The 16,743-nt window shown below is 61.9% G+C and overlaps 1 protein-coding gene across 4 annotated transcripts in view; it reads left to right on the forward strand.

Moving 5' to 3' along the window:
- Positions 1 to 2,240: 2,240 nt before the first annotated feature.
- Positions 2,241 to 16,743, forward strand: part of PTPRE (protein tyrosine phosphatase receptor type E) — a 103,135-nt gene continuing 88,632 nt past the window's right edge. For 2 of the 4 annotated variants that reach the window (XM_036223552.1, XM_036223553.1), the window contains exon 1: positions 2,243 to 2,439. In XM_036223552.1, the coding sequence (XP_036079445.1) occupies positions 2,387 to 2,439 (53 nt within the window). In that variant the 5' untranslated portion in view covers positions 2,243 to 2,386. Of the gene's footprint in view, positions 2,440 to 16,743 lie in introns of all 4 variants that reach the window. The other 2 variants (XM_036223554.1, XM_036223556.1) reach the window with 2 other exon arrangements.

A 16,743-nucleotide genomic window follows, 5' to 3' on the forward strand; every position in this document is an offset into this window, starting at 1 on the left:
CTAGGACGAGGTCAGAGCCTTGAGCCTGGGAGGCTGAACAAGAAGGTTAAGAAGGACGAAGAGGCTCCCGTGTGGAAACCGGCACAGCTCCGCTTTCGTGTGAAAGACAACGTGCGTTTGTGTGACAATGACGAATGTCTGTAGAGGTGAGAAAAAGCTGGGGGATATTGCTAACTTCCTGGAAGAACCTCTGAGGCCCCACGGAGAGGACGTTGCCGGGAGGGAAGAGCCATCTGCCCCTCGTCTCGCTGACTTTCCGACTCGCAGATGCCGACAAAGGCGACCTGTCCCCTGTTCTCACATCTCTTCCCGTCTCTGCCTCCGCGGCCCCGCGGCGTCAACAAGCAGAGCTGTGCTCATCGGAGCTTTGACACGATCGCTTCTGTCAGAAGCCTGGCTCTACAGGCCAGCGCGGCGGGAAACCCGACCGCTGGGTGACGTCACTGGGCTACCTGGCCTCACCTGACCCGGGCGCTCCTTGCAAGCAGCTCCGGAGGGGGCCGCCTGCCCTGCTGGGCTCCAGGGAGACAAGGCTGCGCTCCTGCGGGGGGCCCTCCTCCTCCGATCTGTCTGCCTCCTGCCTTTCATCGAGCACCTCCTGGCCAGCAGAGTTGTGTTAGGAGGCTCAGGAGGGAGAGATGATGGAGATGAGCACCATCTGGGGGTGGGGTGGGAGAGGAAAGACCTACGCCTTGTGAAGGAGTAGCAGAGGGGAGCGGCGAGGCCGTTTCCCAGAGGCTCTATGAGAAAGAGCAGGCAGGTGCAGAGGGCGAGGAGCCTCCAGGTGGGGACGAGCTTCCCGCTGACCCTGGGCGAAGGCGCTGGGGGCAGGAGCACCGTGAACAGGGCGCGCAGCCCCCGGGGGAACAGACTCTATTGCAAGTGGCGGCTCTTACGCAGGGGCTGGTGCGACCTGGCTGCATTTGTAAGGGTCCCCTGGATGGTGTGTGAAGAAGGGGTTGTCTGGGAAAGAGTGCATCTGAAGTTGGGGGACCATTGTCATCATCAGTGCGGAGGAGGGAAGGGGACACATTCAAGAGGTGTTTGGGAGCTAGACAGGAAGTGGACCTGTCTGGCGGTGTGTCAGAGGCCGAGTAGAGGGCAAGACACTGATGCCTGTGGAGAAACTGAGTCAGACAAGGGCTGGGTCTGAGACAGCGGGACAGAGCTTGCCGGAGAGTCCCGAGGGGCTGTGCTCTTCTGAGTGCCCTGTGTCCGGATGGCGTTTAAAGCTGTGGCTCAGGACACGACCTCCCCGGGAACAGCCCGCACGGGGAACGGAAGGGAAGGGAAGCTGAGTTCGAGCTCTCCACCCGTCTCGCGGCCCTTACATCCAGCAGAAGGAACTTGACTCCTGACGGGTCATCTGTGGTGGTCTCAGCCAGTCTTCAGCCTTTGGAGTCTACAGCTCTGTCCCCAAGAGCCCTAGGAGGTCGTCTGCTGGCTACCGATGCCAGGTACGGTAACATCCTAACTGCCGCCTTCTCGCCTTTTCTTCATTGATTCACAAGCCCAGGTGAGTTAGGTTTTCACAACAGGGACGTAATCCCGAGGCTTGGGCCTGGGACCAACCCCGAGGGCAGGCCTGCTAAGCTTCGGGAACAGGACTGATGGAATGTCCTCCACTCCCGAACCTCCCTAGTTTGCAGACCACCTGGAAAGCAGTCCCGGAACGCGGCAGGTGGGGACTCCTCCCGGCTGCCGCTCTTCGCCCTGTGTGCGCGGATCTTGGCCAGACGCCGCGGTCACACGCCCTTTCCCGCACCCGCAAGCCGGCTCCCTTACTTTGCGTCAGGAGGTCCCACAGCTCTCTCTATCTCTCCCAGCCAGCTGTGGCACGGGGTGCCCTGTCGCAACAGCTAGACCTGACGCTTGGTCCCAGCCAAGCCACTTCCTGGTGCCGGGCTCAAGGCTGGGCAGGACGGGCCTCTCCCGCCTGGAAGAGGGCCCGTCACACCTTGACACCCTCCGTGCGCACCTGGGCCCAGGCAGTGGGAGATTCGCTGGGGTGTCCCCGGAAGGTTCGCCAGCCTGGGGAAAGGGACCTTCGCGGCGGCTGGAGTCCTGGGGCCTCGGGCCACCGTTGGCGGGCGGGGCCGCGGCCCTAGGTGGGCGGGCACCCGGGGTGCGCTCCCGGGGCCGGACACCAGGCGTCGCCCCCGCTCCTCGCAGCGCCGCGCCCCCGCCCCCGCCGCGGAGCCCGAGCCCCGCCGGAGTGGAGGAGGCGGCGGGACCCGGCCGGACAAATTTCCTGCGCGGCTGCGGGCGGCGGGAGGCGGCGTGAGCGGCGCCCGGACCCCGCGGCCTCCGCTCGTCCCCAGCACCGTCCTTCGCACCCGGCGGAGACAGTGGGGCGCCCGGGAGGGCGGCGGGAGGCGCCCGGGAGATGCGGAGTCGCCGCGGGGGCGGAATCGGCGCGACCCGGCCAGCTGTCCTGAGGTGAGCGCGCGCGGGGTGCGGGAGGAGAGGTGGGGCGCCCCTCCGGGGGCCGCGCGCCCCGGGCGGCCGGGCCAGGCCGGGGACACCGCCTCGGTCGCCGCCGCGGGAGGGAGGGAGGGGCCGCGCCGGGGCGCCGGGTCCCCGAGCCGGGTCACTGCCGGCCCGGGGCGCACGGGGTGCCCGCGGCTGGGGACCGCGAGACCCGGGCATCGGCCCCGCGGAACCCCCGGCCCAACTTGGCGGCTGCGTGGGCAGCGCTCGCGCTCGCTGTCGGCGAACGGGCCATCGGAGCGAGTGTGCGCCGCGGGGGGCGGCAGCGCGGGGCCGGCGACAGGGACGTGCGTGGACGCGGGGAGCCCGAGAGGCGGGGCCGCGCGTGTGTTGCGGGCTCTGCGTTCGCGGGGCTTGAGACAGGAGCCTTGTGAGAAAGTGGCTGGGAGTTGAGCCAACTCCGGGAGGGGCGGGAGCCGCCGCCGGGAGCTGCGCCCTGAGCCCCGCGCCTTCTCGGGGCGCGGAGCGGGCGCGGCGCGGGGCTGGAGACCTGGCGGGGAGCCCGGGGAGCACCCGGCTGGCTCAGGCCACACTGCCTGGATTTGCGGTGTCCGCCGGGTGACCCGCGGGTCAGAGGTCGGAGCGGTGGCAAGCCTGCGGGCTCCCCGGACCATCTGGGGAAGCCCGGAAGGCCACAGGATGGAGAGGCTGAGCCAAGCCCCGTGTGACCTGCGGGACTGACCTGAGTCCCTTCCTGGCGTGGCGAGGCTTTCTAGACAGGCTCAGCAGTGCCCGGGCATGTTTAGGGTACCAATCCGTCGTGGTTTAGGGCAAGAGGCGCAGGAGACAGCGGGGCTCTGCGCTTGTTCGGCAGTGGAAGGCGGTTACGGTGAGAACCCGCACGGGCTGGGCGCCCGTTTCAGAGTCGCTGTGCCCGTGTCCGGCCAGCTCTTGACCCCATGTGTTCCAAAGGTGAGGGACCTTCCACCCATGCCATTTAAACTGTGTTGGGGGGGTGGGGGGGAGGAGGTTAGCTGGGGGCCTTTCCAGAAGCCGTGCACCAAGCCGCAGGAGGGCATGAAATGGGGGTGCATGCAGGCAGCGGCGGCCCGTCTGGGGCGGAATTGGGTGGGGTGCGGACCTGCTGAGCACAGCGCTAAGCCTTCGGGGAGCTAAAGGCCGCGTGGCGACCTGGAACAGGCCCAAGAGGCGGGACGGTGCCCGCGGTGCTACCGGCCCTCCCGGATGCGGCCCTCACTGCCCGCGACCAGGCCGCAGGGGCCGAGGGCTCGGTTTTCACTCAGCGAGTTCTGCGGCTCAGCACCCGCGCCGCCCCGCCCCCGGACTTTCCATGTACTGACCCGAGCCAGGAGCAGACCAGGTGGTCGGATGAATCCAGGTGGTTTTAGATGTACATCCGCACCCGCCACCCCCCACCCCCACCCCACAGCAGCCGCATCGGTTGTGGGAAGTGGGTAAGGGAGCTAGAGTCCCGGGACCCCCGGGGAGGCACAGAGTGCGCGTGAAGCCGTGTGGTCCAGTCCACGGGCCGTGCGCAGAGGCCACGTGTCCTTCCGTGGAGGGACGGCTGGCCTAGAGAAAGACGCCCCCGGTCGGTGCCTCCACGGAAGCCCGCAAGAGGACGTGGCCCAGGGATGCGTCTCCAGGGACGCACGTGCGTGAGTCCGTCGACCCCTGCGGGGGGCCGCAGGGCCTGCGGGGCAGGGCGTGGGGCGCGGGGGGGGGGGGGAGCGGGGGGAGGGCCCGGGAAGGTGGACGCGTGAGGGACCAGCAGCAGTCGACAGCTGGTCAGTTACGGAGCCGAAATGTGCATTTTAACTGGTCAAAACAGGTGTCTCCCCCCATTATGTTCCCATTGCCCCCCCCCCCCCCGGCTCTGCCCACCGCCACCATCGCTGCACCCCAGCATCCCCTTTCATCCGGGCTCCCTCCCTCCAAGTCAAAGGTGCGTTTCCAGCCCAGACCACGCCCACGGTTCTCACACACGGCGCCGTATTACCGTACTCCCTGGGGTATCGAATCCCCCAACCCAGCAGGCCCCAGTTCACGGCGTGGTTGGCCCCGGCCACCCAACCCTCCCCACGTGGTCTTCATCCGTCCGGTCGCACCCACCCCGGCCTGCCGTGCAGAGGTGCCGGGCTGTGGTCCCCTGAAGGACGAGCTGCGTCCTCGGCGCCCCGCGAGGACCTGACCGGAGCCTCGCGGCCGCTCTCGCTGGCCGTCGGATGAACGCGTGGGAAGCGAAACGTTTTAGGAGTGCGTCTGCCCACGCAGATGAGCGCGTGTATTTTTAGTGGATGTCAGCGTGGTTGGGAGGGAGCCACACATTTTCGTTGATGTAGAATGAACTGGGTCATGGGGAGAGGAGCGAGGTCTGTCTACGGGTTGCATTGCCAAGTCTTCAGGAGATGCGGCATGGTCTTTGCTAAAAATGACTGTCTGAGCTGGACCAGAGAGAGTCCCCAAATGACCTCCTCAGGAGGCAGGTTTAGGAGCAGCGAGGGGACCCCCCGGAAGCTGCTCTCCATTCCTTTGCTTGAAATGTCTTTTGTCTTTTGCATCCATAACATTCAAGTCACTCAAGTCACGCTTACGAAGGTTCCGCTGTCGGAACAGGAGGGAATGTATCCACTGGGATACAGACCGACCTTCCTGAGGTCTGATTCTCACTGGGGAAGAACTGTGCGTCCTGAGACCTCTCCAGCCCTCCTCTGGCACACTGTCTCCTAATGAACCCACGGCTCAGCGCTCCCCGAGGTCACCCCTATGCTCTGCAGGTCCTCAGAGGTGGAGCTTGCTCAGCCCCCCCCCCCGAATCCCTTTCTCTTTACCTCCAGCTTAGGGACTCCTACTGGCCGCTCAAGGCCACTTCAAGTGCCTTATCTTCCATAAAGCCTTGCTGACCCCTCCGCTGGAGAAAATATCTTTTCTTTTAGCTCCTTTTAGTGGCCGTCTCAGAGTGCTTACCGGACTCGGTTTGGATTTCCGGCTGACTCAAACAGGAGTTCGTCTCCTCTACCCAGGTGGTCGGTGCTTTCAGGGCAGAAGCTGTGGCCCTGCGGGCTTGGACTTGAGGCTCAGGCACGGATTCAGATCCACTCCCGCTGTGGTGTGACCTCACAAGCCACGCCTCAGTGTTCCCTTTGCTGCGGCGGGATGGGGGACCCGTACTGCACACGGCTGTCACGAGCGTGGCAGACGATGCCCACGGAGGACGGGGCCGTGGCCGGCGCTCAGCGAGGCGCGGCGGGTGTTCCCCGGCAACAAACACCTGAGGCCGCGCGCTGTGCGCATTAAGAGCCGGCGACGTTTGAACGGCGCAGCGAACAAAGTCGAAATCCATTTTAGTGAGCAGGTGTCTTCCGCGCGCGGTCCAGAGCGCTAGGTCAGGTCGACATGGTGCGACACTCTGAAATCTGTCTGTTTTGCAGGGTGATTTGAATGCTCGTGTACATTTCGCCTGACTAAGGATTTTAATCTCCTAACGTGACCGCTCACCTGTGTTCTGTGAATGAATCCATCCTTTAACACACACATCGACTCTTCAGTGTTGGACGAGTGGCCTTTGGGGTGGAAATGCAAGTGTTTATGCACTCTAGCCTGGTCTCGTGGACTGAATTAAACCAGGCCGTGTACCAGAAAACACAGGAGCGAGCCAAAGGCAGCACCAGGAAGCGGCGTGGGCCACCCCAGGGGTGTGTGTGTGGGGCGGGGGAGGGGGACCCGGAATCAAGGCAGTGGCTTCCGGACTAGAGCATGCCAGCCGTGAGGCCACACACTGTCCCCGAACGCCTCAGGACTCCGCTTTCCTTACCCCTCTCTCGAGAGGTGAGGTGCCGGGCCATCTCCGAGCTTCGGCGTGCCGAGTGCCGTCACACTCTCCAGGCCGGGCCCAGGCGGTGCTGGGACTCTGCGCAGCCGGAGCCATGGCCGGGCTGCCTCCCGTCCTCGGCTCGTTACACGGCCGCGTGTCTCTGCCCTGGCGCCGCGTCTGCCGGAGTCAGATTAGCCGTGTGCTTAGGGTTAGCATGCTGCTGGCTTTAGATACTGGCCTAGGACCTACCAGAAGTTCGCTTTGGAGGGTTAACGTCTTCTTGTTTTGTCACTTGCATTTTTCCCCAAAAGCGGAGCGCCGGATAATATGTTAGATGGTTGGAGGTTCAGATCCCGGGGGCCAAGGGAGTCCCCTGAGCTGGGCTAGTCCTCCAGCGGACGCAGGTGTGCGGTGCGGGGGGCGGGCTCCTGCCGGATGCGGGCTGGCGGGGGGGATCCCTGCCTTGGGGATTACCAGGCCAGCTGGCTGCCCCTCCCAGGGCTCGTCCGCCACGGCCCGCCCCGTCCAGGTGCCGGCTGGGGGGTTTGATGTGGTTCGCAGCCTCTTTGAACTCGCACAGCCTCCGGCTGAGAACCAGAAAAGTAGCCTCATGGCTTTCAGCTACACAGACACTTCAGACAAGTTGATTACATTCGTGAAATAAAAAACGTTCGCAACACGTTTCATAAAAACAATATGCGTATCCTTTCGTATCGATTGTGTAAATAGGGCCTCGATAAATATTTTTAAAGGATGTCTAGTTGAATGTTCCAGATACAGTCGACTACAGTCCGTTAATGCCTTTCGTGTCAGATGTGAGCTCTCGTCCTTCTAACTGGGACGAGGACGCTTCCCAAGCAGGGTTGTCAGGCGGACTGGGTGCGATGCTGCGCAGCGGCCCGGGCCCGGGGCCCAGCACGCGGCTGGTGGTGTCGGGGCGGCCCCGGCCCGGGGCCCAGCACGCGGCCGGTGGTGTCGGGGCGGCCCCGGCCCGGGGCCCAGCACGCGGCCGGTGGTGTCGGGGCGGCCCCGGCCCGGGGCCCAGCACGCGGCCGGTGGTGTCGGGGCGGCCCCGGCCCGGGGCCCAGCACGCGGCCGGTGGTGTCGGGGGCGGCCCCGGCCCGGGGCCCAGCACGCGGCCGGTGGTGTCGGGGCGGCCCCGGCCCGGGGCCCAGCACGCGGCCGGTGGTGTCGGGGCGGCGGGGTTTGAATCGAAGGCCCGAGGTGATGTGAGCACCCATCTGTCTTCTGCCTCGTTTGCTTCGTCCTCGGTGCGAGTCACTGAGTTTCCACTCTGAGCACAGACGTCTTTTTCGGTTATCGGTGCCCTTCGGTCTATTGGGACATTTCCGGGTGGGCATTCGTCATTAGTGTTTGTGTCAGGCAGCAGATTCGTTCCATTTTTCTTCCTAGCTGAGGTGGTGGAACGTCCGATCACATCGCTGCTCGTCGGTGCACTACTCTGAGTGACCTCTGTCCTGAGCCTCTTTACTTTGTCTCGCACTCCAAAAGAACTCTGCCTTTGTCAGGCTGTCTCTGTGACGGGCTCTCAGGGGTCCGCTCCGCAGTCTTCAGCCGTCTGTCGGCGGCCTTGGCCTTGTCTTTCTTCACCCTGCGCAGGTTGGGCATGCCCGCGGGGGTGGAGCCCGGGCAGGTGGACGCTCCTGTCCCGGCAGGTTCCTCGTTAAACTTCTTTTCTTCTTCAGTTCAAAGGGGCCAGCCTCAAAGGTGGACACGTCCTTATGGGACGCGATGTAACAGGCCTGGGGCCTCCCCGCGCCACCCCCAACAGTCCGTCTGTCTGGAGCCTAGTCGTGGGATCAAGCTTCTATGTTTGAAATCCGGCCTCAGAGGAAATCCATCTGTGAGAAGGGCTGTGTCTTCCGTGGGTGCTACTGCCTGAGCCTGGTGTTGACTCACTTCCTGTTGGGGGCTTGGCCTGAGGAGGGTACAGGAGGCTGAGGAGGAGCAGGGCTCAGAACGGGCTTTGGAGACAGCAGCTCTTTAGAGAGGGGACCAAGGAAATCCTCCCTACAGAATGCTCTGGCCCATTTTCTAGATTCCAGAAGGACCTGCCAGTAAAGTCAACTGAAAAGGTTGATATTCAACACAGACGTCTCCCTACAAGTGTCTCTCTCCAGACCTTTCCTGTCCTCAGCCCACTGCCCCCACTGCGCTCTAAATCTAGAAGAGGAAGTAAGAAAATGAGGGAGGGGGAGGGTGACAGACAAGGACAGAGAGAGAGAGAGAGAAACAGAGAAAGACAGAGAGAGAGAGAGAGAGAGAGACAGAGACAGGGAGACAGAGAGACGGACGGAGACTCGGATGCTGAGATTTTCCAACGTTTGCCGTCCGAGGAGCCTTCAGACTTCTTTACACACAGAATGGGACCCCCGGACCCGGGCCCACATGGGCAGGAGTTAGGGCCGAGCCTGGGCCAATTTCAGAGAGCGAAGAAGGGGCGCGCTTGCTTAGGTCGGCGCATGGGGCTGGTGTTCAGAACCAAACGGAATTCCGGGCGGTGGCGGAGGGGAATACAGTAGGAACGAACAAAATGTCAGAGTGTTTGTGTCCTTTCATTCCGTTCAGGCATTCACAGAAACTCGGTTCTGGCTGACGAAATGCCGCCCGAGGGCACTTGCTCTCATGGCGAGAGAACACACCGAGCGTTCTTCTAAGGAGACTAAAATACTTCGGCTCCTTAAAGTTGTCAAATAAACCCTCCACAATCTTAACTGCACTCTGAAGTTTGCTGATCAAAAAAGAAACTTTCGTTCTCAGCCACGTCGCTTCGAGTCGCCTCAAAGCCTGCATTGTTACTGGTAAAATTATCCCTTGTGATTAATGTGTCTTTTTGGCCTATGGTTTTTCTGGCTCTGAAAGTGGCCTTGGTTTCTTCAAAAGCTGAATATGTAATTACTTACTGGACATAAAAACACCTCGAAGCCGCAACCCCGTCCTTAGTTCTGAAGTGCGGTTGACTCAGCCTCCCCTCCCCCCTCCCCCCGCCCCGCCCCCGCCCCAGATGGTGGCAGCTCGTCATTCAGAGTCTCGGTAACTCAATAAATTACTTTTCACCAGGGTCGCGAACAGCGGCTGAAGTTCATCTCCTATTGGAGATGTTATCGGTCTTCCCATTTAAACTCCTTTGAGCAAAGTCCTGATTTTTGGCCCAATGTAATAGAAAAATGCAAGAGCCAGAAATTTAATAAGTTTGCACCGCATTGTGCCAAGCTAGGACGACTCGTAGCTCGCCAACAATGTTCTTTCCAAGGCTGTTTCTTGGTTTTCATCAAATGTGAGTACTGTTTAAAAGTGTCTGCGAGATCATTTAAAAGGGGCCCGTGCAGATGTGGTACGTTTGTCGAGTGCCTGTGGTTTACCCACACTGTGTTTAGCACCAGAGCCACCAAAAAATGTCGCGAGGCCGTCCTGCGGGTTGTCCACGCCCATGGAGGGGGCAGACGTGTCACTTGCAGGGCGTGTGAAATTAACGCCTGACGCGGAGGTGGGACAGGGCGGTCCCGAGGGGCTCGTTGGAGGGGGACCTGGAAGGGCATCGCCAGGTAGAGCAGGCGTGGCTTTCCGGGATGTTTTCTTGGCAGCCAACCGGGCTGGAACATCCCGGACAGGGGGCTTCCGTGTGCTCGCCCCGCAGTGACAGGCGGGATGTCCTGTCTGGGGAGCCGCGTTTGTCTCCGCAGAGCTGGAGCCCGGGGGCAGAGGGGATGGGGCTGGAGAGGCGGAGGAGCCCGAGGGTCTCCAGACCCCCGACAGAGCCTGCGTTCCATCTGGCGCCCGCTATGCTTCGACTGGAGAGGGCGCTCTTCTCCGAGCCCCTGGAAGGCTGTGGGTCCAGCCTGTGGAAAACCTTGTGCCCAGTTTTGTTCTTGCTCTTGTTTCTTTTTTTTTTTTTTTAACTTTTTTTTTTTTATAGTGACATTGGTTAATGAAATCCAGTAAGTTCAGCTGTACACGTGAGCAGCAAGGTGCACATATATATAGATACACGCGCGCGCACACGCACACACACACGTGTGTTCGCCTCCCGTAGTCAGATTTCTTTCTGTCACTGCGCATTTGGCGCCCTTTACCCCGTCTACTTCCCTCCTTTCTCCTCCCCCCTCCCCTCTGGGATTTTTTGTTTTTTGTTCTTGTGTTTTGTTTTGTTTTGTTTTGTTTTAACAGTTTCAAGTGAGTTTTGCTTGACTAAGACCTTTCGGTTTTCGGCTTGGGAGACCGTGCGTGTCTGGGCCAAGTACAGGGCTGGGGACATTGAGGGGCCCAGGTTTGGGGCTGCGCGTGGGTGCCCTGAGGGGGGCCGGGCGAACCCGTCAAGCACGAGCTGTTGCTTCTACCGTCCAACGACCGTGAATAGGGTTTTCCATCACGAAACCGGTAGCGACGGCGTTTGGGCTTCTCGTGCCAACAGTCCGCCTTCCTTTCTGTTAAAAATGTGTTTGCGACGTACATTCTTGGGGACCGGACAGCATTCCTAACGAAATGGCACGGAGCGAGGCCTCGAACAACGGCCGTTGTCCTCGGAGAAGCCGGCTCATAGGCCATGGGGCGGGAACGGGTTGGCGAAGCTCCACGGGGTCGCCGTGGCCCCGGGGCACATGCCAGCTGGGAGTCACGTGCTCTCTCTCTGAGACCTGTTCCTCTTGCCTTCAAGACCTGGGCGCAGCTCGAAGCTCCACATATCAAGTTTCCTTCTAAAAGGGAGAAGGTCTATCCGGAGGCAATGACAGCTCCTGAGGAGGTGGGACCAGCCCCGTGGAGCCGCGGAGACGGGGCCGACACGCTTGGGTTCCAGGCTTCAGGGCAGGGAGGCCGCGCGTCCGCCTGCGTGACATGTGCACCCCGCTTTCCTGTGTGCTCAGACGGCGCGCGTCCTCCCCTGAGCAGGGCCTGAAAGCGAGAGGCGGCCTCCTGCGGCCGCACATCTTACCGTTCGCCTGCTTGGCCTCGGTCGTGCCCAGTCCCCTGGGTGTTTCCACCTGGCAAACTGTGTCCGGCAGGTGTTAGAGGAGACAGCGCCTTTGTGAGTCCTGCGCGGCCTGCGTCGGTTAGCAAATCATTCACTCTTCGTCGGGTGGGCCGTGCTGGGCGGAAATCAATGCCGGCCGTCCTGGTTGTTTTCCTCATAGTGGAGTTTTTCTTTCCAGCGTAGCGGTGCTTTCTCGGCGTTTTGAGGAGACTCTGCTTTCTGTTCCGGGCTGGCATCTTGGAAACGAGCAGCCAGGCGCCGCGCGCCGCGTCCGTGTTTAGCCTCGGCTGGCACGGAGCGTGGCCATGCTTCCCAGGGTGCTAGCTGGTGGCTAGCATGGCGCTGGGTGGGAGTCGTTCGCGTGAATAGAATGGAGTTCATCGATGCGAAGGATACGCATTGAGACGTTCAAAGTGATCGGTGTCTAGTAACCTGAGGCTCGACCCCTGTCACCGATGAGACATTGGCCAAGCCCCCATGGGAAAGGAGAGCCCCTACTCTGAGTCTGGTTTGGGGTCCACTGCACCCCCGCCCCCAGCCAGAGCACGTGCCTGCAGGAAGCTGGTGGGTGTGCGTCTGCCTGTGCGGCCACCGCCCTGTCCTCCGGCCGCCTGTCGGGGTGGAGGGAAGCACCTCGCGGTGCTGACTTAGCGGCAGCCTGCCAGGGCACCCTCGACGGGACGGTCCCCGGAGAGTCTGCACTGGAGTCTAGAGCTGGCCCCTTTTTCCGCCTTCTTCCGGTCTCCTGGGCCCTCAGAGTGCGGCGGGCAGGCCCTCGGGGCCCGCTCTCGCCCAGGTGTTCAAGGCCGAGCGCCGCCCCTCTGCGCGGTGGCACTTGGCCAGGCTTCCTCCTACAGGCAGCCACCTGTCTTGTTGTAAACGCGGATTCCTGCCACCCTGATCCGAGGGGACTGGATGCGAAGGCCAGGCGGGCGGGCGCGGGGTGCTCCCCCAGACCCCCCTTCCCTGCCCGCTCCCCGCTCCCACCGTCCCCTCCCTCTGCACCCTCGTTTCTCAGTCTGAGCTCCACCTCCTGGCGTCTTTTTCCAGAACGCAGACCCCGCCGAGCTCACCCCTCCGCAGGCCCGTCTCCTCCACTGGGGACGCTCGAGGTGGCGGAGTGAGGGCTCCGACCTCGGGCCCTGGCGGCCATGGCCGCGTCCACGTCTGCAGCTGTGGCTGCCTCGTGCCTGTGGCCGCTGTCCGACCTGCCCTCCCGCCCAGGCCGGAGGCCTCGGAGCCGGGACGGCGCCCGCCGGAGCGGCCAGCGTGACCTCCTTTTGAAACGAGTAACAGCAAAGCTGGTCTGAGAAACGTTCCGTGATTTCTCCCTGGCGTTGCCCGGTCTCAAGGAGGTGCCACGACGGCAGAATCACGCGAGGGGGCGGGGTGGCCCCCCGGAACCGGGCGCTGTCCCGGGGGTAGTGGGGAGCCCGCGGGGGAGACCCCGACCTAGGCCCGGGGGCCACAGCCGCCCAGGGCCGAGCGGGCCGAGTGGGGAATGATCCGCCCGTCGCCCCTGGAGTGAAGGGCGCATGGGGTGAGTTCGCGCGCCCCGCGGAGGGTCTCTGCGCCCAGGAAGCATCTCCCGAGACCCCCGCCGTCGGCGTCGCCTCCAAGGCAGCGGCTGGACGGCAAACGTTTTACTTCCCGACCTCCCGGTGCCCCTAGCAGGGTCTGCAGGGATCTGGGGCCTGGGCTTAGCCTTCGGGGTGGGGGGTGCTCGCCCCCTTACACTCATTTCCTGCTCGCGGTTTACGCTCGGTTGAGGCTCGGCCCCTTGAACCAGCAGAGCGGACAGAGGGACGTTTGGGCCAGCTCCGCGCCGTCCCGTGTGGCTGGAGGGGCACGGTCGGGGCCCCTGTGGACCGCTTGGGCTGGAAGATGCCCGTGCCGAGGACAAGGTGCGTTTGGGTGGAGGTTTAAGTGCCGTGTCAAGATGTGTAAAATCGGCGTTAACCGCAGTGTGAGGCGGGCGATGTTCCCGGGTGTCTGAAATGAAGGGGGCGTGCGGGACGGAGCCGGACGTGTTTTCATTGGGAAAGGTTCGCGCTCCGCACAGGGAGGGGCTAGAGGGTCCCACGCACGGCTCTGTGGGGAAGACCGAGGGAGGGCGGGCGGGGCGAACTTCAGACGGAGTCACGCGGGTGTGTGATCGCCAGCCGGACTCCGTCGGGCCGCAGCCGAGATGGGCCCCGGGGCCCACCTCCCCTCCCTGTGCTCGGCGATGTCACGGCCCGAGGAGACAGGACGGCCGGATGTCCAGTAGGGTCCCCTTGGGTGACAGAACCCGGACATGTTGGCATAGCGCTCGCATAAGGTGGCTTTCATCTTTTCTAGAGACTCTCAAATGTACCTAAGTTTTAAGTCTGGAAGTTCAGGAGAATGGCTGTAACGGCAGCTGAGCTGACCCGGAGCCAGGGACGCCTCTGCTTTAACGGCGGCTCTCGGGGGGCCCCTGGGGTACCTGGAACGTGCCCCGGCAGACGCCGAAGGGGCCGTCCCTGTGAGCAGCACCGGTGTGGCCGTTGGCACAGACCTGCTCTCTGGGCCCTGGCCCGGAGTCGGCGGTTGGTCCCATCTCCCCTGTCTGAAGGCCTGCCTGGGCTGGACACCCACTTCCATGGCGCATGGTGGCCGTGGGCAGGTTCCTCGCCACGTGGACCCCTCCCAGGACCAGTCCGCGTCCTCGTCACTCGGCAGCCGGCCTCCCCCACGGAGGGCGAGCCCAGAGCGTGGCGGGAGCCCAGCGCCCTCCGGACTCAGCCACACCGTCCATCCCCTCTGCAATGTCCCGTTGGTCACATGAGCTAGCCCTCTTCACGCAGAGAACAGCCCTTTGTCGGTGAGGGGCCCTCTCTCTCTCGTCTCATCATTCGGGCATATCAGGTGCGGCTTTGAGCCGTCACCTCTGAATCCGGCTCTGGTTAACTGACTGAAGAAAGGAAGCAGACCGAGGTGACCGGGCGGCTCGCAGAGCCAATGGAAAGGCTGGAGAAGTGGCCCGGAAAAGGGGCAGGAGCCCCAGGCGGGACCACGGGAGGCTCTAGGGCAAGGCCGTGGCCTGTGGCCCTGGCCGCTGCTGCCGCCGGACCCTCCCTGCGGCCTCTGCGCTCCTCAGCGCCCCAACACCGTGGGTCGACGGCTCGAGTACCCACGCGTCCGCATCCTGGGTAGGGCTGGCTGTCGGAGCCTGTGCCACCCCCGCCAGGTGCCAGCGAAGGCGGATGGGGCCTGGGCCGCCGAGGGAGACCCCGAACAGCAGGCGTTCACGCTCCCTGGTTCGCCCTGACTCAAGGTGACTTCTGTCTCCACGAACACCCAGAATCACATGTGAACGTATTCCTGGAAATTATGTTAATTTGAGTCCCGGTTTATAGACACTGGCTAAGCTTAATACCTTTCAGAAATCTGTGGATAATCCTTTTGTAAAGCAGCTAATCCTTTTAGAGAACAAATAATCACTTCTTTACCATTTTTTTTTCTTTAAAGATCAGGACTCGAGATAGCGAGCGGGCTTTCTCACGGTGGAGCATGCGACACTGGCTCTCCTCCGCGACTCTCAGCGAGAGAACATTCTAGCTTCGCAGGTACCTGCGTGCAGCCCCTCACGCTGTGTGAAAAACAGAACAGGACGCTGAGGGCTTTTTCTTTCTTTCTTCCCCGTCATTGTCTTCTGGAGAGAAGCACGGGCCATGAAACAGTGCTCAGAGCGGGTGTCTGTTTTGTTCTGACCCGCAAGGCCGTTCGAACCCGGGCGCACTTAGCAGCTGGGCGCGTGGCGAACAGGATTCTCAGGGTCGTGGCGCGCGCCGCGTTTCGCCAGGGACACGTCCCCGTCGACGCTGGCTCGTTGCCCTCTGAGAGGCGTCCGCATCACGGCGGAAACGTCTCGCTGCACTTCCTAGCATTGCTTATGCGTGGCCTGGCTAACGGGGTGCAGAGAGCCGAGGCCACGAGCTGGGCGGGCGCCCGGACGTGGCGGGCCGGGCCAGGCCGAGCGGCAGCGTCTCTGCTCTTCACGGTCTGCGACGGCTTCTGTGTGTCTGGAACAGTCCAGTGGCCATGGAGGACGAGCACCCAGAAGCCGACGGGGGGCCTGGTCAGGGAGCGGCCGTCCTAATCCGGCCGGAGACTGAGAGAGACAGAATCAGAGACGGAAGGAGAGGCAGGCGAATGATGGCTGCCGTCCAGACGTCTCCGTGTGTCAGGCACGGCCCTCGCTCTTCCGTCTTGACCCATGGGGAGACCGCAGAGGCAGCAGTGGCCTCGCCGTGGGCAGGTCCCCACTCACCTCGAGGGAGGTGAGATGTCGGAGGCCCGGAGGGTGCCCATGTCTCAGGGAGTCTGCCTTGGCTCCGTCTTCCCCCAGCACGGGACCCACGGGCATCACCGGTCGGCACCGTGTGAGGGACTGGCTTCTCTTTTCGGGCACTGCGTTGTTCTGAAGCACATCCCTTTGGCTGCTAGACTCATACCCCTGTGGCAAGATGCCCCCTCCGAGAGGGCACGGGAGGAAACTGGACTCTCTAATTTTCTCAGGTTTGGTGCGTGTGAGACGTCATCCCGTTCTGTACTTAGCAAAACTGAGGCTCGGAGGAGTCACGCGAGTTGTTCAGGGCCGTATAGTTGGAAGGTGGCAGCCCGGGACCCAAGGCCGGGTGTGTCCGCCTCCCCAAGCAGGGTGGGCGTCTCGCGCGGCCCGGACAGCTGCTGCACGAGGAAGCGGGAGGAGCTCGGCGGAGACGCACCTGGGCGTCCAGGCGGCTTGTCCTGGGCCACCTGTTGTTCTAGACCGTGATTCTGAGATGGTCACATCTTTGGATAAAATATGTGGCTAAACAAAATATAGTACACAACGTGTTTGAGTTGTTTTAGTCATTTATATCAGAGCACAGGTGTCTCTGAGTCAGTGGTGGGGAGCAAGGGGTTCATAGAACATTCTTCTGATTTGGTTTTCCTTGTGAGAGAATCGTAACTCCTATTTACTTGGTGCATTTCAATGTATTATTATTACCGTTATTAAATCGCTATCATCATTTAAAGAACTATGTCCTTATTCCTTTTAAATGGCTTTCCCCACACTTTATTTTGTATTTAAATACAAAGCACAGAAAGCAGCATCGTTTTCTGGCTAAGAAAATTGATACCAAAACTATTAGGAAGAATATCGATTTCCTGGGTAGGGCAACCCTGAATTGCTTTTTTCTTCAAGATTCGTAACTGGCACTAGCAGCAGCCTCCGGATTTGTAGTTAGAGCAGAACTTCAAAGACGCTTTCTTTAGCGGGTCCGCTCGCCGTCCGGCGCCCGCATTTGCCGCCGGTCACGTGTTCGTCCGCTCTGTCTCGGGCAGCATCTGAGCGGACCTTAAAATCCCTTCGGTCTCACAAGGAAGCATCCTCCGACTTGCTCTCGCGGTGTTTGTCTGGTCTCCCGGTCAGCTCCCTCTTCCAGTAAATCGTGTTTGTTATGGACAGGCCTCTGTT

The sequence above is a fragment of the Rousettus aegyptiacus genome, unplaced genomic scaffold, assembly GCF_014176215.1.
Source record: "Rousettus aegyptiacus isolate mRouAeg1 unplaced genomic scaffold, mRouAeg1.p scaffold_m13_p_6, whole genome shotgun sequence".
NCBI lineage: Eukaryota > Metazoa > Chordata > Mammalia > Chiroptera > Pteropodidae > Rousettus > Rousettus aegyptiacus.